This window comes from Oncorhynchus masou, chromosome 9 (genome assembly GCF_036934945.1).
Source record: "Oncorhynchus masou masou isolate Uvic2021 chromosome 9, UVic_Omas_1.1, whole genome shotgun sequence".
In the NCBI taxonomy this organism is placed as follows: Eukaryota; Metazoa; Chordata; class Actinopteri; order Salmoniformes; family Salmonidae; genus Oncorhynchus; species Oncorhynchus masou.
The window spans coordinates 54,597,174-54,621,837 of record NC_088220.1 but is presented as its reverse complement, the minus strand read 5'-3'; the positions used below and the strand labels follow the sequence as shown (position 1 = coordinate 54,621,837).

General features: G+C 43.6%; 3 protein-coding genes across 3 annotated transcripts; all 3 read right to left on the bottom strand.

Moving 5' to 3' along the window:
- Positions 1-563: 563 nt before the first annotated feature.
- LOC135546218 (beta-secretase 1-like) lies at positions 564-13,688 on the bottom strand. The gene is made up of 9 exons (XM_064974463.1): positions 12,765-13,688; positions 6,544-6,632; positions 6,048-6,264; positions 5,560-5,697; positions 5,171-5,305; positions 4,749-4,850; positions 4,283-4,432; positions 3,892-4,063; positions 564-1,849 (listed from the first exon to the last, which is right to left on the bottom strand). Exons 1-9 carry the CDS (start codon positions 13,077-13,079, stop codon positions 1,605-1,607), a joined length of 1,563 nt encoding a protein of 520 aa, XP_064830535.1. The 5' UTR covers positions 13,080-13,688; the 3' UTR covers positions 564-1,604.
- An 824-nt stretch (positions 13,689-14,512) lies between these two features.
- LOC135545020 (T-box transcription factor TBX1-like) lies at positions 14,513-20,130 on the bottom strand. The gene is made up of 5 exons (XM_064972680.1): positions 19,996-20,130; positions 19,532-19,707; positions 19,323-19,424; positions 18,803-18,985; positions 14,513-14,606 (listed from the first exon to the last, which is right to left on the bottom strand). The coding sequence occupies exons 1-5, from the start codon at positions 20,128-20,130 to the stop codon at positions 14,513-14,515; spliced, it is 690 nt and encodes a 229-aa protein (XP_064828752.1).
- A 2,027-nt stretch (positions 20,131-22,157) lies between these two features.
- Positions 22,158-24,315, bottom strand: LOC135546217 (apolipoprotein A-I-2). Its single transcript, XM_064974462.1, has 4 exons — positions 24,269-24,315; positions 23,503-23,554; positions 23,228-23,372; positions 22,158-23,112 (listed from the first exon to the last, which is right to left on the bottom strand). Exons 2-4 carry the CDS (start codon positions 23,543-23,545, stop codon positions 22,512-22,514), a joined length of 789 nt encoding a protein of 262 aa, XP_064830534.1. The 5' UTR covers positions 23,546-23,554; positions 24,269-24,315; the 3' UTR covers positions 22,158-22,511.
- Positions 24,316-24,664: the final 349 nt, after the last annotated feature.

Sequence of the window (24,664 nt, the reverse complement as noted above, 5' to 3'; positions counted from 1 at the left end):
AGCGTTCTACGGGGATGCTGACCCATGTTGTCTCAATGCTTCCCACAGTTGTATCAAGTTGGCTGGATGTCCTTTGGGTGGTGGACCATTCTTGATACACTCAGGAAACTTTTGAGGTCCCATTCAAAAGCACTTCAATATTTTGTCTTGCCCATTCACCCCCTGAATGGCGCACACACAATCCATGTCTCAAGGTTAACAAATCCTTCTTTAACCTGTCTCCTCCCCTTCATCTATGCTGATTGAAGTTTATTTAACAAGTGACATCAATAAGGGATCATAGCTTTCACCTGGTCAGTCTGTCATGGAAAGAGAAGCTGTTCTTAATGTTTTCTATACTCGGTGTATATTCCCATTGATTCTTGAAAAATACATCTTATTGGTCTTCTAATCATGATACTGCCATATTTGATCCATTACTTAGAGACCTTGACTATTTTCAACCTACATGAAATGTGGCAATACAGGATACAGGACTCATTTAAACAACAGTGACATAAGTCCAGATGTCTGTATCCCACTCATCAGGGAAGGGGAACTAAAGTCAGGACACAGATTCTGTTATATTTGTTACTTTATTTATTCGTAGTCTGTGGTCAGTGCATCTGACAGATATACATTTCAGTTTTATTTACAGCAGGTCGATGAAAGTAGAATCTGTCCCTCATTGAGACATTTTAATATTGTGTTCATTTATGTAAAATAACACAACTATTGATATTCAAGCGCACCATAGGGATAGTGCAGTTGACTGAACATGAATATGTGAATATGAATATGTGTGTTACTGTCTGTGTCGGTGAGTTTTTGTATAAAGCTGTTGAGGGGTTGGCTGAGATGTTCAAGCTGTTTGGAGGTTTTGAAGACATCTGTATGTGTGGGAGAATCATTGCGTGTGTGTGTCCGTGCTTTTCTTTCTGTGTGAATTAGTGCATTCATTAGCAGTGAGGTAATGCACCAACTGAATCAACAAGAGCCATATAAAAGTGCCATATCTGATATTAACTGTATTAAATACATAATCTTAGCTTTTTAATGCACACCAAGTAACATGGCTTCACCATAAAAGTTCATTGCATCTGATATTTGAGTGCTAATTTCACTCTTGAAAAGTTCACCCAATTAGCACTTATGATTAGCGTTCCTTAGCTGGTACTGTTGATGTCAAATCAAACAAATCCAATATATTCAATGATCAGGTCCATCCTTAAATTCTAGATAATCTAATTTGTACATGTGATCCATAAACACACATACATACATATACACACACCTCATACAATCACAAACAATCACACACACACCTATACGTACTGTATATTTATATCATGCCCTTATATCAATAAAGTTGTCCACTGAATCCAGGAAGCCATTGAACCCAGCTTGCTGGTATATCCACCTTTGATGAATCCAAAGTAAATGGCCATTGGCTTGTTTGGTCATTGTGCTACCCGCCCAAGCCACAACCAACACCATCCTACATACTAATCTGTTTCTGCATTACTCAATGAGGCTGATGCTCACTCAACAACAATAAGCAAAGCCACCATCTCCATTTCTGTTAGGCTTTCCTCTCCTGTGTACAGTATGTCCATGTCTCTCTATCATTTGAGGAGTGAGATATCATCAGCAAAGTCCCCAAATCCAGGTGGGCGAAGGCAGCGGGAGAAGCGCCACTGGCACACCATAAGGCACAATGGCAGCATGAAGAGGGCACAGATGCCCGCCATTATGTAGGCAATGGTCATGAGGGTGGACTCGTCCGTCTGCGGGATGTTGTAGCCGCAGTCCTCCAGGTCCACGCCATGGTACGGCCCCTCAACGGAGGCTGTGCGGAACTCATCGTGCACTGTGGCATAGAAATAGACATAGATCAGCAATATACATATATACAGGCACACACACACATTCTTGTACAACTAACCTTGTGGGGACACACAATTCAGTCCCATTCAAAATCCTATTTTCCCTAACCCCTAACCCGTACCCTAACCTTAACCCTAACCTTAGCTCCAACCCTAATCCTAAAACTAACCCTAGCTCCTAACCCTAAACCTAATTCCAACCCTAAAACTAATTCTAACCTTAACCCCCCTAGAAATAGAATTTGACCTTTTGGGGACCAACAAAATGTCTCCACAAGTATAGTTAAACACATCCACACACATACATACACACAAATTAATTATTATTTAACCTGTCTCCTCCCTTTCATCTACACTGATTGAAGTGGATTTAACAAGTGACACCAATAAGTGATCACCTGGTCAGTCTATTTCATAGAAAGAGCAGGTGTTCATAATGTTTTGTTTACATATTTGTTATGTTTACAGCCCTATTCTAAAATGTTCCTCGTAAATCTACACACAATATCCCAAAATGACAAAGCAAAAACATTTTTTGTATTTTTGGTGTGCAAGTTTTTAAAATAAAAACTGAAATATCACATTTACATAAGTATTCAGACCCTTTAGTCAGTGCTTTGTTGAAGCACCTTTGGTAGCTATTACAGCCTCGAGTCTTCTTGGGTATGACGTCTTGTGTATGACGCTACAAGCTTGGCACACCTGCATTTGGAGAGTTTCTCCCATTATTCTCTGCAGATCCTCTCAAGTGCTGTCAGGTTTAATGGGGAGCGTCGCTGCACAGCTATTTTCAGGTCTCTCCGGAGATGTCCGATCGGTGTTCAAGTCCGGGCTCCAGCTGGGCCCCTCAAGAACATTCCGAAACTTGTCCTGATTCCACTCCTGTGATGTCTTGGCTGTGTGCTTTGGGTCATTGTCTTGTTGGAAGGTGAACCTTCACCCCAGTCTGAGGTCCTGAGCAGGTTTTCATCAAGGATCTCTCTGAACTTTGCTCCGTTAACCTTTCCCTCGATCCTGAATAGTCTCCCAGTCCCTACTGCTGAAAAACATCCCCACAGCATGATACTGCCACCACTATGCTTCACCGTATGGATGGTGCCAGGTTTCCTCCAGACGTGACACTTGGCATTCAAGCCAAAGAGTTCAATCTTGGTTTCATCAGACCAGAGAATCTTGTTTCTCATGGTCTGTGAGTCTTTAGGTGCCTTTTGGCAAACTCCAAGTGGGCTGTCATGTGGATTTAACTGTGGAGTGACTTCCATCTAGCCACTCTACCATAAAGGCCTGATTGGTGGTGCTGCAGAGATGGTTGTCCTTCTGGAAGGTTCTCCCATCTCCACAGAGGAGTTCTAGAACTTTGTCAGAGTGACCATTAGGTTCTCGGTCACCTCCTTGACCAAGGCCCTTCTCCACCGATTGCTCAGTTTGGCCAGGCGGACAGCTCTAGGAAGAGTCTTGGTGGTTCCAAACTTCTTCCATTTAAGAATGATGGAGGCCACTGTGTTCTTGGGAACCTTCAATGCTGCAGAATTTTTTGGTACCCTTCCCCAGATCTGTGCCTTGATACAATCCTGTCTCGGGGGTCTACAGACAATTCCTACGACCTCATGGCTTGTTTTTTTTCTCTGACATGCACTGTCAACCGTGGGACGTTATATAGACTGGTGTGTGCCTTTCCAAATCATGTCCAATTAATTGAATTTACCACAGGTGGACTCCAATCAAGTTGTAGAAACATCTCAAGGATGATCAGTGGAAACAAGATGCACTTGAGCTCAATATCCAGTTTAATAGCAAAAGCTAAATAAGGTATTTCTGTTTTTAATTTTTAATACATTTGCAAAAATGTCCAAAAAACAGTTTTTGCTTTTTCATTGTTGGGTATTGTGTATAGATTGATGAGAAAAAAATATTTAATACATTTTTAGAATAAGCCTGTAACGTTACAAAATGTGGAAAAAGTCAAGAGGTCTGAATACTTTCCCGAATGCACTTCTCATAGTCCCTCCGTCCCCGTCCCCCTCACCATGGCAGATGCTGACAGCAAATCCAATGCGTTTCCTCTGGCGGTCGAACACCACATAGAAGCCCTCCATGATGACGGCGCCCATGACGGTGCCCGTGCTGGACTGGGACACGGCAAACTTATAGCAGTCCTCCTGGGCAGAGGCTACGTCCTCCACAGGCCGCAGGTACTGCTGCAGGGGGCACAAACACACAGTGGACATCGAGTCAGCAGAGGACACCTACAATGGACGGTACACCAAATACTCTCTGTAGTTCTCAACACATCTAAATTGAATAAAAAGTTCAAGGAGTTGAAGAGAGGATCATCACTCCCTCATTGAGTTGATTCATTGAATGATGAAGACCTATTGTATTCAATGACAGGTAAGTACACAGACAGACACTGTTACCTGTGGGAGAATGGAGATGCGGAAGGACTGGTTGCGGTTCTCACTCATGAGGTAGAGCGAGATGACAGGGAAGATGTGCCACGGGGTGGTGCCCGCCTGCCAGCACACCAGCTGCTCCCCCAACCAGAACCCAGAGGGAAACTGCTCTGTCTGATGGGAGACATGGGGTGTGTGTGTGTGTGTGTGTGTGTGTGTGTGTGTGTGTGTGTGTGTGTGTGTGTGTGTGTGTGTGTGTGTGTGTGTGTGTGTTTCGGAGAGAAGGGTAGAAAGAATATTTAGCAATTGCAGAAACTCGAGAAAGATTATAGCCATGAAACTATTACAGACATTAGACCTGACAAAAGGGATTTCACATGACACTAGCTGAAACTGGCAGCTAGAAAGAAGAGAGAGAACAAAACAACAGAGAGAGAGAGAGAGAGAGGGAGTGAGAGAGAGATGAGAAGAGGTATGAGGAGGGACTCACAGACGAGGCTGCCTCGATGGCCTTCACGGCTTCCTGGAACACTTTGCGAGGGAGCCGGAGGTTAGTGGTGCCACTGTCCACAATGCTCTTATCATAGTTGTACTGATAGAGACACAAGCCAAGAGAGAGAGGAAGCAAATTCATTAATTCATTAAAGTCATTATTTATTCACTGTCACTTACTGCGCAATTATTATTGACAGATATTCAGGGTTAACTAAAGAGAATCCAGGAGCAAACAAAAGATGAAAAGAGAAGGGGCCACTCATACTTAATATTTAATCACACATACCTATTAGTTGCTTTGGATAAAAGTGTCTTCTAAAGGGCATATATTATATGAATATATTAAAGAGAAAGTGGAACGATATAGGGAGGAAGATATTGATTGAAGGTTGATCAGAAAAACACACAGTATCTCACCTCCTTGCAGTCCATGTTGAGATCCTGACCATTGACCTCAATGCGCACAATGATGACCTCATAATACCACTCCCGGCGGATCGGGGTGTACCACAGGTCCCCAACATAGAGAGAAGAATCCACTCCACCAATGATCTAAGAAAACAGCAATCAAACAGTATCGTAGGCTGGGTCCAAACTCTCAACACACTTTCCATCTCATATTGCCTTTGTAATACCGATTATAGCTAAACAATACCGACCTGCCTGCCTGCCTGGCACATACTGTACAATCTCTATGTATAACCCTCTTGGTTACACTAACACAGCACACCACTTCTGTGTATTTCCCTCAAACAGAAGATGTGTCTGTGCCTTTTCCTATCTACAGTATGTCTATTCTCTCTCACCATGCTGCCGCCCACGGTGGCACTGCCCAGGCTGTAGTTCTGGGTGAACCCTGCACCACACATCTGCAGGGAGAACAGGTTTGGCACGGGGGTCTGCCGCACCAGCGAGTCAAAGAAAGGCTCCAGTGTCTCATCAGGCTAAACAGAGGGGGTGGGGGTGGTGATTTAGAAAGGATTTATAGATGGGAAAAGGATAGCTATATTAAAATGATTATTTTAGCCATTTTGTTGACAGCAAGCCTAAATTGACATTGTGTCTTAACAAATCCATCACTGTGCATTTTCCACATTACTGTATAGCGCTGGCTCTCCACCCTCACCAGTGACCCTCTAGCTGATCCCTCCCTCCGTCCCTCCCAGGCAATCTCTGCTCAGCCCTCTGTTTCCCGCTCTCTCCCTCCCTCTCCATCTCCCTCAAGCCCATCTCACCCATGTGTTTTCAACCCAGCCCATTTCCCTTTCCCTGCCTCTCTCTTCCCCCCTCTCACCCGAGCGATCTCGGCGTAGGCCAGGCCCAGGATGCCCTCCCAGTTGGATCCGTTGATGAAGAAGCGGTCCGACTGGGTAATGGCAGCGATGTTGGCACGGAGCGAGGCGTTGGGCCCATGCGGCACAGACACCAGGTCAGTGCCCAGCTCACCCTCCCAGCGGCCCTGGGTGTAGGGTACATAGACACTGCGCCCAAGGTCGCGGTAGGATTTAGACCTATGAACAACAGGGGAGAAAAGGTGCTTACTATATAAGTCCACCAAGGGAAGTGTGTGCAGGGCCATCTAAAAGGGAGAGATTCCACTGAGATTCACTGTTCAACGGGATTCATATTTAATATCATATTTAAAGGGATAGTTTACTCAACAAAAATATTTTACTATGTTGTCCATCAGTCCACTGTTGATATGGTCCCAAAGCATTGTGCATGTCAGCAGTAAAGTTTTCAAGATGGAGCACTTTCAGTATATCGTAATAAGATCCCGTGGTACTCACAGTGAGCGATGGTAGTATCTGCAGAGGAAAGGGTGAGCAGCTGCCCCGACTGCAAAGTTACTGCTGCCTGTGTCCACCAGAATATTCAACTGATTCCCAAACACACAAACACAACATAGTTGTCATTGTTATGAAACCCTATTACATATTCACTGGGCATTTTTCCAAAGCAAGGCCTATATATTGTAACAGGTATTCAGTAGGTATACAGTTGAAGTCGGAAGTTTACATACACTTAAGTTGGAGTAATTTAAACTTGTTTTTCAACCACTCCACAAATGTTGTTAACAAACAATAGTTTTGGCAAGTCGGTTAGGACATCTGTGAATGACACAAGTAATTGTTCCAACAATTATTTCCATACAGATTATTTCCCTTACAATTCACTGTATCACAATTCCAGTGGGTCAGAAGTTTACATACACTAAGTTGACTGTGGCTTTAAACAGCTTGGAAAATTTCAGATAATTATGTCATGGCTTTAGAAGCTTCTGATAGGCTAATTGACAAAATTTGAGTCAATTGGAGGTCTACCTGTGGATGTACTTCAAGGCCCACCTTCAAACTCAGTGCATCTTTGCTTGACATCATGGGAAAATCAAAAGTAATTGGCAAAGACCTCAGAAAAAGAATTGAGGACCTCCACAAGTCTGGTTCATCCTTCAAAGCAATTTCCAAATGCCTGAAGGGACAACGTTCATCTGTACAAACAACAGTACACAAGTATAAACACCATGGGACCACGCAGCCGTCATACCACTCAGGAAGGAGATCCGTTCAGTCTCCTAGAGATGAACGTATGTTGGTGAAAAAAGTGCAAATCAATCCCAGAACAACAACAAAGGACCCTGTGAAGATGCTGGAGTAAAAACGAGTCCTATATCGACATAACCTGAAAGGCCGCTCATCAAGGAAGAAGCCACTGCCCCAAAATCGCCATTAAAAAAGCCAGACTACGGTTTGCAACTGCACATGGGGACAAAGGTTGTACTTTTTGGAGAAATGTCCTCTGGTCTGACGAAACAAAAATAGAACTGTTTGGCCATAATGACCATCGTTATGTTTGGAGGAAAAAGGGGAAGGCTTGCAAGCCGAAGAACACCATCCCGACCGTGAAGCACGGGGTGGCAGCATCATGTTGTGGGGGTGCTTTGCTGCAGAGGGGACTGGTGCACTTCACAAACTAGATGGAATCATGAGGAAAGAAAAGTATGTGGATATATTGAAGCAACATCTCAAGACATCAGTCAGGAAGTTAAAGCTTGGTTGCAAATGGGTCTTCCAAATGGACAATGACTCCAAGCATACTTACAAAGTGGTGGCAAAATGGCTTAAGGACAACAAAGTCAAGGTATTGGAGTGGCCATCACAAAGCGCTAACTTCAATCCTGTAGAAAATTTGTGGGCAGAACTGAAAAAGCATGTGCGAGCAAGGAGGCCTACAAACCTGACTCAGATACACCAGCTGTGTCAGGAGGAATGGGCCAAAATACACACAACTTATTGTGGGAAGCTTGTGGAAGGCTACCTGACACATTTGACCCAAGTTAAACAATTTAAAGACAATGCTACCAAATACTAATTGAGTGTATGTAAACCTCTGACCCACTGGGAATGTGATGAAAGAAATATAAGCTGAAATAAATCATTTGCTCTTTTATTATTCTGACATTTCACGAAGACAGGGAATTTTTAGTAGGATTAAATGTTAGGAATTGTGAAAAACTGAGTTTAAATGTACATGCGAAGGTGTATGTAAACTTCCGACTTCAACTGTATGTGGTATATGAAGGTGCGTGTGTGCGTTCTTGCGTCTTCCAGGGTTAAAGGAAAGAATACATTGAAATGCACTGACTATAAGGACACTCTCTCTGTTACCCTGGAGACAGCCATGCCTATTCATAAAACGATTCCCTGTAGCTGCTGCTAAAAGCACTTCTTCTTTTCAGCCATTTAGTCACTTTCTCTCTCTCTCTCTCTCATCTCCTGGCATTATGTTACTGACAGTTGCTATGTATTGTATTTATTATGCTCCAAATGTCCTTCTCTTTCCCTTTTCCTTTGCATCCAACCCCTAGGCTGTTCTCGGATCGCCCTCTTCCTCTGTTTCTCTCTCTCTCTCTGTCTACCTCCTTCCCTCTCCTTTCGGTGCGAGTATCATATTTTGCGCAGTCAGTGAGTCAATCAGACTGGCAGCCATGTTTTTTATCTCTCTGGTGACCAGAAGGACCCTGATCAATAATAGATCTGCTACTGGAATATGCTCCTGAAATATCCAGGGATGCATCCTCACCAGGCACCCTATATAGTGCACTACTTCTGACCAGAGCCCATAGGGTGCCATTTGGGACATAGTCCAGGAATGTTCTTCTTCTCAGTGGCAGAGCCAAGAGCCTCAAGGACTGCGTGCCTGGAGTGCCTGGAAGAACACCCACCCAGCCGGCTGCCTTAGTCTCTCACCTGGTCCCACACACACTCTCCCACCAACACAAACATGTCACTTGAAACACACTCATCACATGCACCCTGCTGTTCCATAACATATCCATGTCATCTTCTAACGCTCTATCACAGGGGTGTCAATAGGGTATGGCACTCACCATACTCTACAACACAAACAATTTAAAATAGGCTACTAACATATAACTGTTTTTTTTAAATGCTAAAAAATCAAATGCAGTTTAGCAGAACTACAGGCCTGACTTCAGGACCATGCAGACACCTGGGAGCAGGAGGGAAGGCTTTTTGTTTGGCTGGCTGGCTTTATGCAGAGTGCATCATGCAGCTGCAGGGAACAGCACAACTTTTTTCTCAAAACAGTGTAGAGATAAAGATGGCTGTAGTAGATGGCTTTGGCGAGGTAACTGCTGACTGACTTGACATGAAACTAAACTAGAGTTTTAATCCCGGTGCTGAGCCAGTGCATAGCAGCTAATTCTTGTATGACGTGTTTGTAGCACCTGAGGAGTGCTGGTGGCACCTTCATTGGGGAGAATGGACTTGTGGTAATGGCTGAAGCAGAATCGGTGGAATGGTATCAAATTCATCAAACACATGGTTTCCATGTGTTTGATGCCATTCCATTTGCTCCGTTCCAGCCATTAAAATGAGCCGTCCTCCCCTCAGCAGCCTCCACTGGTTTCTAGAACGTTCAGTCCCCTATTGACAGAGGTGAATGAAGCTACAGCAACAAGCTGATAATGTCTGGAGTCATTTTAGCTTGTTTTTGCTGTGCTGCAAATATAATTTTAGAGTTTTTAAAATTGTGTAGCAATGCAGTAGATGAGCTTTAATTTTCTAAACATTCCTTGGAGGAGAATGTCCCTCTGCCATCCATTCCCTGGGTTTAGCTGAAACTACGCCCCTGCCCTACCACCACACCACATTCACCCCCTCCACACACATCAAAAACACTAAGCCATGCATTGCAATGAATTATTGGGAAAACACAAATCAAATTTAGATCAATTAGGGTTACTAGGGAGATTATGCATAACAGTCTGTGTGGACCTATTTGCATGGTATATGATCTTGAAATAAATAAAGATAAACCTTAGCATTGCTGTAAAGAGTGATTTAACTTTAACCTGCATAAACTCTCCCTCTGTCAGCCTCTTGGCATGCTCTCTTCCTTTCACTCTGATTGTAGTGTAGTGAGGAATTTTGGTGAGGAATACGCTGACGCCTCACAATTGATCTGTCCTGCCTGCATCCTGCTTCCCTTTCACACACACACACACACACACCACCCGAGACGCCTGGCCGGCTGCATCCTGACACACACACACACACCTCGGACCTGCTACAACCCTGCCACACTTCCTGTTTCTGGCAGAAGTCTAGAATCCCTGTCGCAAACCTCATCTATTATTTTAGAAGATATTATATCAGGAGCCTTAGGTATGTAGCGTCTCAGAGTAGGAGTGCTGATTTAGGATCAGTTTAGCCTTTTAGATCACAATTAATAGGATTAGATGGACAGGGGGGGACCTGATCCTAGATCAGCACTTCTACTCTGTGACAATTGATACATACAGTTTACATCTTGAAGTTGCTGTAACATTCACGCATTTGAGTCTTATAGTAAGTAGTCTATTCAGTAGGCCTATGTGACAAATGTTTGGTTTGTATTACTGTTTCAAAGCAATATGGTAATAGAATTCTCTTCTATTACATGAGGGAAATATTTTGTTATGTTTCTTTTAGTGCGTCATATACATAATTATTAATACTGGATCAATCTCTATGGTTGTATTTGTATCAATATTTCTATACTTAACAAAAATATAAAAGCAACATATAAAGTGTTGTTCCCCATGTTCAATGAGCTGAAATAAAAGATCCCTGAAATGTTCCACACGCACAAAAAGTTTATGTTTCTCAAATTGTGTGCACACATTTGTTTACATCCCTGTTAGTAAGCATTTACGCTTTGCCAAGATAACCCATCCACCTGACAAGTGTGGCATATCAAGGAGATGATTAAACAGCATAATCATTACACAGGTGCACCTTGTGCTGGGGACAATAAAAGGCCAAATGTGCAGTCACAGTATTTCTGTCTGTAATAAAGCCCTTTTGTGGGGAAAAACTCATTCTGATTGGCTGGGACTGGCTCCCCAGTGGGTGGACCTGGCTCCCATGTGACCTAATGAATTTATGTCAATTGACTGATTTCCTTATATGAACTGTAACTCAGTAAAATCGTTGAAATTGTTGCATGTTGCGTTTATATTTTTGTTCAGTCTAAATGTTAGTGAGTGGATGGAAGCCAGTGATGGTTTATCCTCGCAGTGGCACAATGAGAGTGTCCTAGGCAGGGCATAACATTGGCTCTGTCACACAGTAATCCCTGTGGTGTGCCAGTCTGTACCCTGCAGCTGCTTAGCTGCACCACACTGGTAATTATCTCCCCCCCCTCTCTCTCTGCAGAATTAAAGGCTTCATTCTCTTCTTCTTTCTCCCTTCTCTCACATGCAAGAACAGAGACACACACATTTATTCTTGTTGTTCTTCTTCTTCACCATATGTCATTTTAGAGGCCAGGTTACCAAGGTTTTACCAAGGCCAGTGTTTCTTCATTCTGGTCCTGGGGACCCAAAGGGATGCACATTTTAGTTTTTGCCCTACAATTAAACACCTGCTTCCACCAATCAAAGATTTGATGGGAGGGTAGATTTGACCTGTCACAATGCAGAGGATATAGGGCACAGCTGAGAAAAATGTCAGACAGGATCAACTGAATTGGCGTGTCAATGAGAGAGTGAGAGAGAGAGAGAGAGACAAAGACAAAAATAATGGTGTTCCAAAAAAGGTCCAGTTGTCAGGACCACTAATACAAATTCTATCACCGTTGCCCTAGAGCACACAAATAAAGATACATACAGTACCTCAGCCCAAACATCAGCGCCACAGGTAACTTCCACAAACCTGTGAACAATCTGAGAGACAAGGCAAGAAGGGCCTTCTACACCATCAAAAGGAACATCAAATATGACATACCAATTAGGATCTGGCTAAAAAATACTTGAATCGTTATAAAAACCCATTGCCCTTTATGGTTGTGAGGTCTGGGGTCCGCTCATCAACCAAGAATTCACCAACTGGGACAAACACCAAATTGAGACTCTGCATGCAGAATTCGGAAAAAATATCCTCTGTGTACAATGGACAACACCACAAAATGCCTGCAGAGCAGAATTAGGCCGATACCCACTAATGATCAAAATCCAGAAGAGTCATTCAATTCTACAACCACTTAAAAGGAAGCGATTCCCAAACCCTCCATAACAAAAAGCCAACACCTACAGAGAGATACACCTGGAGAAGAGTCCCCAAAGCACATATTTGAAAACAAATCAATTGGGTGAAAAACCAGTGTACCATCACAGCAGCATGATTTGTGACTTGTTGCAGAAAAGGGAAGCCAGAGAAGAACAAACACCAATGTAAATACAACCTATATCTAAGTTTATTTATTTTCCATTTTACAACTATTTTTACATAGTTACAACGCTGTATATAGATATAATATGACATTTGAAATGTCTCTATTCCTTTGGAACTTTTGTGAGTGTAATGTTTACTGTTCATTTTGTATGATTTATTTTACTTTTGTTAATTATCTATTTCACTTGTTTTGGCAATGTAAACATACGTTTCCCCAATACAGTCATTTGAATTGAATTGAGAGAGGGAGAGAGAGAGAGAGAGGGTGTCACCTTCTGTGGCGGTGAACCCACTGCCATCTCCACGTAGTAGCCCTGTCCGGATTTCCCACGAAGGTTGTCAATCATGTCCACGAAATTGATGCCACCGACTCCTCTGCGCCTCCGCGCTGCCCTCGAGGAGAGGTGCCGAGCCAAATGCGGGGGTTGGGGCTCGGAGAGAGGGCCCTGTCGCAGTGGGAAGTGAATAGCCAGAGGGCCTGAGGTGTTTGGTTCAATTTCAGCCTCGTTGGTGCCGAAGCTGACACCTACAAATAGGCAGACAATCGTCCATAAAAATACCATCCAACGAGGACAGAGTGCCTCCATTTTGAAATGTTATTTTAGGCTATATTATTGTAGGACCCTTAATTTGCGCACTCGACCGTCACCTTTCAGTTTGGTATCATTAGAAATGCTGCAGAACTGTTGTTTATGGCACCAAGATCAAACGCCGATGCTACAAAAATTGGCAGTTGCACCCATAATGTAATATTGTTGACATCTTTATTAAAAGACAGCGGAGTCCACTTGACTTGAATATCTGTCCGTGTTTATAGATGGTGTGGTATCGAGCGCTGCAGCGGCCATACACCTTGTCCTCAATGTATGGAAGAAAAAAAACTATAATTTACTAAATCTTAGATAAACAGCAGACATATCCATGTGCCTATAGCTGTTGACAAAACAATCCAATTCAGTATAATGAAATCAACAACTGCGCAAGTAGGTAGAGTTTGTCCAAAAAGGCTGTGGTCCCAATATCAATAATCCAGAGGCCCGTTACCCGTACGATCATCGTTCTGTCACGCCACTAAAAATCCCAGTCATATTGGCCACCATAATCCGCATCTCTCCTCTGTGCATTCTCTCCGCTACCTTCCCGCATTCACCCGCTTCCTCCATCAATCCTGCATCATCTCGTAACTGAGCTGAGCATCTCCCGCAAGCACAACCTCAGCACGGGGCATTGTGGGTATAGTAGTTTTTTTATTCACGGGTAATAAAAGATAAAAGAGCCTTTAATAAAAATACCCTATAATAAATGATAGAGCAAAAGAGCAAATTATTTTGAATGGGTCTTTATTGACATAATTTGAATACTAATATTTTTCACTTTAAACAATTAATTTCCCTATATGCCTCGTGTGCTTCGTTTAAAAAGTAATATCTAAATTCATCAGCCCAAGATGAAACGATCAATGATTGATCTCATGATAGAACATTTTCACTTTGTTTCTTGGAGAAATAATGAGGAGAGACAGTCACATATTGAAGGATAATGTGGGCTACCGTAGGAAGATGGAATGGAACTATGGAAGAAATGTTATCGTATTATTTTATGTAGTTGAAAGCGATGAGGTTGAATAAGCCTACATAACCAATCCATAAAGTAAAATTTAACATCCATATATGGCCAGCTATGTAAACTTTAACACTGATTTATCCTGCAATACATGTCTTTTAATTGGTAATATACATTTTTTGTCAATTTAAGACATCTAAAAGTAACGGAATCTAATCAGAATACTTTACTGAGGTTGGGTAATCTAAAAGTTACGGAACTGATTACAATTTTGGACAGGTAACTTGTAACTGTAACGGATTACATTTCGAAAGTAACCTACCCAACCCTGTGTATTAAGGGCTGTAATATTGTCTAAAACATGCTCAGTATTTCACTGTGACACTGATGTTTTGAGTGAGGAGGACAGGGAGATTCATGGATCTATCGCTCACTTGATAGACTCTAGGTTCTGTGCTCACTGCTCTCCTGACGTACTGCCAAACTCATGGCTGCCCTCCTGTGGCTGCCAGGTGGGCAGAGAGTGAGGCATGGGCCTGGCACTGACCACCCTGAACACACAGACAAAGAACAGTCAGGCAGAATTACAACAGGTTAAAAACATCAGTCACCTTGTCATGTTAGGCCTTAGTAACCAATATCTTACTTCATCAAGCCTGATTTATTTAACTAGGCAAGTGAGTTAAGAACAAACTCTTATTTTCAATGACAGCCTAGAAACAGTGGGTTAACTGCCTTGTCCAGGGGCAGAACGACATATTTTTACCTTGTCAAGACAGGGATTCGATCTTGCCAACATTCGGTCACTAGTCCAATACTCTAACCACTAGGCTACCTGAGTGTCTGTTGTGTTGTCATGTGTGGACGCCAGCGTCAAAGATCAGGTATCCTATTGCGATTGCTCCTTAACCTGAATCAGGTGATAAGAGCGAGAGCGATAAGGATGTACAATGGTGCAGTTATTATTTAATTGAGCGTTTCCATGGAACAATCTAGATTAGATATTAATTGTAGGAGGGAAGCCATCTGAATCTGACAATCAGTTCTCAATGTCTGCATTTTGTTGTTGTACTTTGACTTTTGTGTTCAACGTATCACCAAAACGATTCTGAAATTCTAGACATTAACAAACAAAGAACATGTTTATTTGTTCTACCAGGCATCAGGATCAGTAGCTCGGAAGCCCTTTAGGTTACTGGCTATCTTCAGCTGGGTGATCTGAGAGAGAGAGAGAGAGAGAGAGAGAGAGAGAGAGAGAGAGAGAGAGAGAGAGAGAGAGAGAGAGAGAGAGAGAGAGAGAGAGAGAGAGAGAGATGACTCTGTATAGTACTTGTACATTTCCTTGAATTTGTTCTGGACCTGGGGACTGTGAAAAGACCCCTGGTGGCATGTCTGGTGGGGTAAGTGTGTGTGTCAGTGCTGTATATAAGTTGACTATGAAACCAGTTTGGAATTTCCAATACATTGTTTCTTATAAAAACTAGAAGCGATACGATCAGTCTTTCCTTAACTCTTACGATGCATGGCATGCATAGTATTGATATTAGACCTCTGATTACAATGAAGAGCAAAACGTGCTTCTCTGTTCAAGGCCAGCTGCAGCTTAACTAGGTCCTTCTTTGCGGCACTTGACGATATGACTAGACAATAATCAAGATAAGATAAAACCCAGAGCCTGCAGGATTTTCTTTGTGAGAAAAGCAGAGCATCTCTTTATCACGGACAGACCTCTCCCCATCTTTACAACCTTTGAATCTATATGTTTTGACCATGACAGTTTACAATCTAAGGTAAAACCAAATAATGTAGTCTACTCAACTTGCTCAACAGCCACACCATTCAGATTCATCTAGGTCTAGAACTTAGGGAATCATTTGTACCAAATACAATGCTCTTAGTTTCGCCCCGTTGCACTCACTTCTGTCATCATGAAGTGCTTTCAGAGGCTAGTCAAGGATCATATCACCTCCACCCTACCTGACACCCTAGACTCACTCCAATTTGCTTACCGCCCCAATAGGTCCACAGACGATGCAATCACCATCACACACACTGCACACTGCCCTATCCGATCTGGACAAGAGGAATACCTATGTAAGAATGCTGTTCATTGACTACAGCTCAGCATTTAACACCATAGTACCCTCCAAACTCATCATTAAGCTCAAGACCCTGGGTCTCAACCCCGCCCTGTGCGGGTCCTGGACTTTCTGACAGGCCGCCCCCAGGTGGTAACAGTAGGAAACAACGTCTCCACCCCGCTGATCCTCAACACTGGGGCCTCACAAGGGTGCATTCTCAGTCCTCTCCTGTACTCTCTGTTCACCCATGACTGCGTGGTCATGCACGCTTCCATCTCAATCATCAAGTGTGCAGATGACACTACAGTGGTAGGCTTGATTACCAACAACGACGAGACGAACTACAAAGGAGATGATCGTGGACTTCAGGAAACAGCAGAGGGAGACGCCCCCATCCACATCGATGGGACCGTAGTGGAGAAGGTGGAAAGTTTTAAGTTCCTCCGCTTACACATCATGGAGAAACTGATATGGTCCACCCACACAGCCACCGTGGTGAAGTCGGACTGTATCACCGCCTGGTATAGCAACTGCACCGCCCTCAACCGCAAGTCTCTCCAGAGGGTAGTGCGGTCTCACCCGATGTCACAGGAAGGCCTAAAAGCTCATCAAGGACAACAAACACAAGCCACTGCCTGTTCACCCTGCTATCATCCAGAAGGCTAGGTCAGTACAGTTGCATCAAAGCTGGGACCGAGAGACTGAATAACAGCTTCTATCTCAAGGCCATCAGACTGTTAAACAGCCATCACTAAATCTCTGGCCATTTTAATAAATTAACTTAATAACGGTATCATTAGTCAATTTAAATAATGCCACTTTAATAATGTTCACATATCCTACGTTACTCATCTCATATGTATATACTGTTCTATACCATCTACTGCATCTTGCCTATGCCGCACGGCCATCGCTCATCCATATATTTATATGTACATATTCTTATTCATCCCTTTACATTTGCGTGTATAAGGTAGTTGTTGTGAATTTGTTAGATTACTTGTTAGATATTACTGCATTGTCAGAACTAGAATCACAAGCATTTTGTTACACTCGCATGACCATCAGCTAACCATGTGTATGTGACCAATACAATTAGATTTAAGACCAGTTTATTACTGGCCACCCATTTTTAAACTGACTGCAACTCTTTGTTTAGGGTTGCAGTGAATTCACTCGATGTGGTTGCTGACACATATAGGGTTGAATCATCAGCATACATGGTCACACAGGCTTTGTTTAATGCCAGCGGAAAGTCAATGGTAAAAATGTTAAACACTTTACATGTTTCACATTAGAGAAGCTTCCATGAAAGAAAACCCCTCCGTGTTCTATTAGGTAAATAGCTCTGAATCCACGGTATGGCAGAGGTTGTAAAGCCATACCACAAACGTTATGGTCAACATTTCAAAGGCTGCACTGAAATCAGTACAGCTCCGACAAACTCCTTATTATCAATTTCTTTCAACCAGCAACCAGTCATTTGTGAGTGCCCTTCTCTATAAGCATGCTGAATGTCTGTTGTTAATTTGTTTACATAGAAATAACATTGGCTTTGGTCAAACATAATTTTTCCTACAGTTTGCTAAGAGCTGGCAGCCAGCTGATAGACCACTTTACCATTATTTGGTTGAGGAATGACTTTGGTTTCCCTCCAGGCCTGAGGACAAACACTTTCCTCTAGACTCAGATTAAATATATGACAGATCTTGGCTTCATAATACAGTTTCTTCTTTTTTCCCAATTGAGTTTAGTCACATAATTTCTCAATTTGCGGTAAATCAGCCAGTCAGATGTGAAGCCAGACTTATTAGCCAACCCAGAATCTCTAGTGGCACAGCTTGCAATGCGATGTAGTGCCTTAGACCACTGCGCCACTGCCCATAATTTCACTTAATGTATTCAACAACAAAAAAATACCATAATCTTTATATCATTGATCTTGGCTTCATAATACAGTTGCTTCTTTTTGTTGAGTTTAGTCACATAATTTCTCAATTTGCGGTAAATCAGCCAGTCATTTTGCCCCAACTCTTTCAACCATACAGTTTTTCAATTCCTCATCAATTGATGGAGACTCAACAATTCTAACAGTTTCTTAACAGGTGCATGTTTATCAATAATTGAAAGAAGCAATTTCACAAATTCATCAAGCGCAGCATCTGAATGCTCCTTATTAATCACATGAGACCAACAAATATTTGTAATATCATCCACATCAAGAGTCACAGATAAATATTTTGTATGATCTCTTACACACTATTTTAGGCCCAGCTTTTGGAACTTTGGCTTTTCTTGATATAACCACTATATTGTGATCACTACATGGAGTTCAAGATCATCGAGGTGTGTGACAAACAAACACAATGCACATTACATCCACACACAGGAACGAGGACTCAGAAGTACAAAGAATGTATAAAGAACTTAAGCAAGTACTGTTTGTAAAGATCTGTGTGTGTGCGTCTGGACTGGTCGGTGTGTGTGTCTGTGTCTGGTCTGGACTGGTCTGTGTCGGTATGTGTGTGTGTGTGTCTGTGTTTGGTCTGGACTGGACTGGTCAGTGTGTGTGTCTGTGTCTGGACTGGACTGGTCTGTGTTGGTATGTGTGTGTGTCTGTGTCTGGTCTGGACTGGTCTGTGTCCGTGTGTACAGTATGTGTGTGCGCTTGTCGCTCATGTCCATTGTCATCCTGCAGGTTGTTGGACAGTTTGAGTGTGTCGAAGGAGACCATCTGTTTCATCCACTGGAAGCCTCTGGCGGGGAAGTCTGGGTGGAAGTCCATCCTCCCCGGGGGCGCCACGTCGGCCCTGCCTGCCACCAGACACGAGGAGCTGTGGAATACATATCTACATACAGGAGAGCAATGATACTATATTCATAGGTTGCACCAGGGTGCACCAGGGTATATTACACCAGGGTGAAAGTTCTACTCAATGCATTCTGAATTCTCGCTGTTTAAGATTTTGTGCATTATCTGGTACATAATTATGTTGTACAATCAAGAAGAGGCTGCCAGAGTATGACTGTACAGTACATCATAAGCACAATATACTGTATGATGATTCCCCACAAACACCGTTATGTGTAGATCTATCTAGTGCATATCTCTTATGCTGGCAGAGTGTGGGGAAAACCACAGATCCTATAAATCACATTTTATGTAACTCTATGGAGAAAACTCACCTGGAGCTCTTGTCATACATAGGGATGAAGTCCATGAGCAGCACATACTCCGCTGCAGGGTCCATCCCTGAGATACTTACCTGGAATGTAGAGAACATCATCCTCCTACAAGGACCATGCAGGACACCGCAGCAACGCAGTGATTAGTTTAACCACAGTGAGTGTGTGTGTGTGTTTATGTGTGTGTGTCTGTGTCCATATGCGTCAACATGTTCCTCCTCCCAGCCTTGGTGACGATCATCTCTGTGCCCAGCTGGTCAAACTGTTGACACAGCATGTGCATCTCCAGCTGAACTGTGACCCCTGTGACCTGGGGGGTCTGGCACAGGTGACCCCAAAAAGGCTCTGCACAGCAGGGCAGCGTGAGGGCACACCTGTGAGACAACTGAGGAAATGTGGAGAAGAGGAGGAAAAAACACATGAAAAACAGGATTTCACAAGAAAAGAGGTAGGAACAATGAATTCAAACTAATACAATGAAGCTCCAGTACCATCCATACTGTTCGTGTTACAGTCAGAATCTCCAGTGGTGGGCAACGCTTCAGATTTGTCCACTTTCAACTTCCCCCAGTTGGTTGTACTGCTCTGCTGTTCCACTGTTCACTGACCAGTCTGCTGTCCAAATTAGAGTAGCAATTTGACCACAGCAAAGCTCCCTGATTTAGTCTCAGACCGTTAGCTGTCCTTGGAGAAGCAGTGTGTCTGTGTGGTTGAGGGTACCACTGACTGGGTCTGGGACAGCAGACTGGAACACCAAGCAGGCTTTATACAGGCTTGGACACTCAAGGGACGCTGGATCCCACTTCATCCATCACACTGTAATGAAGCCACTGACATGTAATAATCACACACGCACACACGCACACACGCACACACACACACACACACACACACACACACACACACACACACACACACACACACAAACTCAGCAAAAAAGAAACGTCCTCTTACTGTCAACTGCGTTTATTTTCAGAAAACTTAACATGTGTAAATACTTGTATGAACATAACAAGATTCAACAACTGAGACATAAACTGAACAAGTTCCACAGACGTGTGACTAACATAAATGGAATAATGTGTCCCTGAACAAAGGGGGGGTCAAAATCAAAAGTAACAGTCAGAATCTGGCGGTGGGTTTGTGCCCATAGGCGATGCTGTTGCCGGTGATGTCTGGTGAGGACCTGCCTTACGACAGGCCTAGAAGCCCTCTCAGCCTATTGTGGACAGTATGAGCACCGATGGAGGGATTGTGCATTCCTGGTGTAACTCGGGCAGTTGTTGTTGCCATCCTGTACCTGTCCCGCAGGTGTGATGTTCGGATGTACCGATCCTGTGCAGGTGTTGTTACACATGGTCTGCCACTGCGAGGACGATCAGCTGTCTGTCCTGTCTCCTTGTAGCTCTGTCTTAGGCGTCTCACAGTACGGACATTGCAATGTATTGCACTGGCCACATCTGCATTCCTCATGCCTCCTTGCAGCATGCCTAAGGCACATTCATGCAGATGAGCAGGGACCCTGGGCATCTTTCTTTTGGTGTTTTTCAGAGTCAGTAGAATGGCCTCTTTAGTGTCCTAAGTTTTCATAACTGTGACCTTAATTGCCTACCGTCTGTAAGTTGTTAATTTCTTAACGACCGTTCCACAGGTGCATGTTCATTAATTGTTTATGGTTCATTGAACAAGCATGGAAACAGCGTTTAAACCCTTTTACAATGAAGATCTGTGAAGTTATTTGGATTTTTACGAATTATCTTTGAAAGACAGCGTCCTAAAAAATATATACCATTTAGAAGACACTTTTATCCAAAGCAACTCACATACTTAAAGACAAACCAAAAAACAATGAACAAACATTACAAACAAATCAAAACCAAATAGCAGCCGATACAAGTTTATGGTACAGTTAGTACAGGTTTATTATCAAAACTATTGCAACTTAGCAGTAGATAGCAGCAGATATGATTTCATAACGCTGCTAGTGCAGATAACAGTACCCATAATCCTGACGTTGCAAACATCATGCTCTACCAACTGAGCCGTTGAAGGCCTCACCCATCACTACCCTCTTGCTTAATATCTAGTGATGTTACATGTGAAGGGACAGAAGTTGGTATTGGTGGAAGTCTACTCTATAGAGAACCAACTTACGTCTAGACGGCATGATTGTTGAACAACCTTATAACTCAAGAAGTATAAACTGTGTATGTATGTGTGTGTGTGTGTGTGTGTGTGTGTGTGTGTGTGTGTGTGTGTGTGTGTGTGTGTGTGTGTGTGTGTGTCTATGTGCACATACTCGGTGATGGAACGGTGTTAGCTCCCCATCATCACCATCTCTAATGAAATTCTACCGGGTCACTGCCTACCAATACACTGACACCTCTTCCTCATTATTCCGTTCACCAACGCCACCAACAGTAAGACTGAACTCCCATGATCTCCATGAATGGTCATTGGCTTTCAGTTGGCTTTTTAAGTTCATTTGTTTTTGTTTTTATCAATTATCATTTTTAGATGAACCATTCTTTTAAACCAATGCAAATAAACACTGTGACAGTGACATGATATCCGTGGAAGAGACATGTGTTTGTTTCATTGTCATAAGTGTATATTGCTTATGAAGTTACATTTTGATCATGTTGAGAGAGGAGACTTTAAAGAAGAACGACATTATTTTGTGGTTCAAAATCCTGTCATCGAACACATATTGGTAGAACACATAAACCCAACATGGCTATTTTGTCACAAAGCGCCATCATCGTTGTGAGGGCCATAAATAAAATCTTGTTCTAAACAATACAATCCAAAGAAGGCAAACTCAAGAGAATAAAATAGTATGAAACAGTATGGTGTTTATTGAGCTGTTTCGAAGCACACAGCTATCTTGAACAATCAGCAACACAAGAATATTCACACTTGATGTTCATAGTACAGTCGAGATTGTGCAGGCCTAGGATTGTGCACACAGGCCCTGAACACAGTTCAAAACTGAATGTATGCAATAGTGTGTTAGTGTCTGCGATTGCAGGTGCTTGAGCGCATGTGGTGGTGGTTAGAGAGTGGAAGAGTCTGCCATGTCGCTGCAGAGGAAGTGCATCAGTTTGGCATTCACTTGGTAAGTATGGTGCGTGAGTCAGTGTGAGTGAGAAAGGAGGGAGAGAGGGAGGGGTCAGGTTGAGGGCGTGTTTATGCCTTCATGGCCTGGCTGATGGTCTCGTACAAAGCCATGAGCTTTTCCTTGGCCTGCTCGGCGGCGGGGCCCAACTGGCCCTTGAAGTCGGTGGTCAGGGGCATCACCTTCTCGCGCACCTCTCCAACAGCCTTGACCATCTGCTCCTTGTACTCCTCAGCGTAGGGGGAGGCCAGGGTCCTCAGCTCCTCCAGACGCTCGGTCAGCTTGGCACGGACGGTCTCCACGATGGGCATGAGCTTGGCCTTGGTCTCCTCCACGTTGGCGGACACCTTGGCACGCATCTCCTCCACAACAGGCTCCACCTTAACCCTGAAGGCCTCCAGCTCGGTGCGGCGCTGCTCGACGATGTCCTTGATCAGGGGCTCCAGCCTCTTGCGGTACTCGTCTATGTGCTTGTCCAGGACTTCCTTGAGCTCGGCTCGCTTGGGCTCCAGCTGGGAGCGCAGCTCCTCCACGTCCTTCATGACCTCAGCGCGCACGGCGGCGGTGGCTTCAGTCAACTGAACGCCGATGGCCTCGCTGTAGGGGGCCAGGGACTGGGAGGCGGTCTGGGCATACTGCTGGAGGTTGTCAAGGCTCTGGGACAGCTGCACCCTGAGAGGAACACCAAGAAGAGGAGGGAGGGAGAGAGAGAGAGAGATTGTTTTAGTTATATGTGGAGGTTGGGCACCATTGAAGATAGAGAAGATGAAATGCAACATGTTCTTACTTGTACTCTTTGTACTCTGTGTCATCCAGATGGTCGATGGACCTCTGTGCGGTCTCCTTCACCTGAGCCATGTACTCCATCATGGCTACCTTCACATGCTCCAGCTGAGAGGGAGCATCAGCCTGCATGGGTACAGCCTGGGTAGCTGGGAGAGGAGAGAGAGGGGAGAGGGTCAGACATTGGTTGGGAACAGTGGTGAATGGCCCAGCACTTTAATAGAATTGAGTAAGATTTAATTTAGAATTTTTCAATATACCAGAGCATGGGATACTAACCTGCGGCCAGCAGGATGGTGAGTGCAAGAGCCAGGAATTGCATGATGGTGGTCTGAGAGGGGAAAAGAAAACAGATGATGAACAATGAGCAAGACAAGAATTCAAATAGTCACAATTGAAAATGTAAACCATGGGAAGTCAACATTGAATGGTTAACAATAGATTTAGAGTTGAACAATACTTGAACAGTGTAACAAATACCTAATTGCAAAACACTCTAAATCAAACTTTAAATGTCACCAAAAGCAAACTAGACAACAATTCACTTGGAGAAGCACAAGGAGCAAACCCCCAAAGACACGCAACTCCAGGCTGCCCTAAATCAGTTGACGCTTTGCCATATGTCAGCCTATTGAAAGGACCTCTAATCTGGTCAGATTACACAGAGCTGGATAGAGTTATACTGTTCCTTCAACAAGATTAACCCTCAACTCCTACCACCTAATTCCCAAAGGAAGAAAATTAGCTTATCTTTTTTTCTAGGACATTTAATACAATTATTTCTCCATTGTTCCCTCGCATCTCTCTAGTAAATTATCGTAAACTGTCTGGAAGAAGTATTGCTAAAGTGATAACTGCTGCCCAATGTATTTGCAACAGTTCATATCAAAGTGGTAATAAACGTTCAAAATAAGATGCCAAAAAAAGTTTGCAGGAAAGTTCTAGTCTGCCTTGCTCTCTGCTAGTTCCTCAGTCGTCCTCTGCGTATGCAGACCAAGTCCTGACCTCTAGCCCCAGCCCTTAGCTCTCCCAGTTGTTCTCTTACCTGGTGGGTGATTGGTCGTTATGAGACTGGGGAACAGGAGGGCCAGCTCTGTTTTTTATAGGGCTGGAGCAGCAGGAGGGGGGAGAGGTGTGAGAGGTTGTGTGCCTCCGTGGAGGTGGACCTCACCCCCACACCGTCTCACAGGGAGGAGCCGGGTACAATGGTCACCTGCAGAGTGCATTCAGGGGGAGTCAGCAAAGTTAAACTCTGTGGACACACACTCCCACACTAGTGTATGCGCACACACACACTCGCATGCACACACACTTGTCTGTGTCATGGATAATCAAATGTTCTCGACCCTATTTTGTGTCTTTCTAAATGGCTATCTATTCTAATTGTGATATGATTTCATTTTCAGGCGAATAATTACAATCTCCACTCTGGCTGTGCTCA

Excerpts from the sequence above, each read along its gene's own strand:
- LOC135546218 (XM_064974463.1), bottom strand. The coding sequence starts at position 13,079 with ATGGAGGCACTCTGTCCTCGTTGGATGGTATTTTTATGGACGATTGTC. Across the intron at positions 6,633-12,764 it reads TGGGTTCACCGCCACAGAAG|TTGAATATTCTGGTGGACAC; the intron begins GTGACACCCTCT and ends TTTGGGAATCAG. Across the intron at positions 1,850-3,891 it reads TGCTGTCAGCATCTGCCATG|TGCACGATGAGTTCCGCACA; the intron begins GTGAGGGGGACG and ends TCTATGCCACAG.
- LOC135545020 (XM_064972680.1), bottom strand. The coding sequence starts at position 20,130 with ATGAAGTGGGATCCAGCGTCCCTTGAGTGTCCAAGCCTGTATAAAGCC. Across the intron at positions 19,708-19,995 it reads TTCTCCAAGGACAGCTAACG|TTGTCTCACAGGTGTGCCCT; the intron begins GTCTGAGACTAA and ends ACATTTCCTCAG. Across the intron at positions 14,607-18,802 it reads AATGGACATGAGCGACAAGC|GGTGGTCAGTGCCAGGCCCA; the intron begins GCACACACATAC and ends CTGTGTGTTCAG.
- LOC135546217 (XM_064974462.1), bottom strand. The coding sequence starts at position 23,545 with ATGCAATTCCTGGCTCTTGCACTCACCATCCTGCTGGCCGCAG. Across the intron at positions 23,373-23,502 it reads CACCATCCTGCTGGCCGCAG|CTACCCAGGCTGTACCCATG; the intron begins GTTAGTATCCCA and ends CTCCTCTCCCAG. Across the intron at positions 23,113-23,227 it reads ACAGAGTACAAAGAGTACAA|GGTGCAGCTGTCCCAGAGCC; the intron begins GTAAGAACATGT and ends TGTTCCTCTCAG.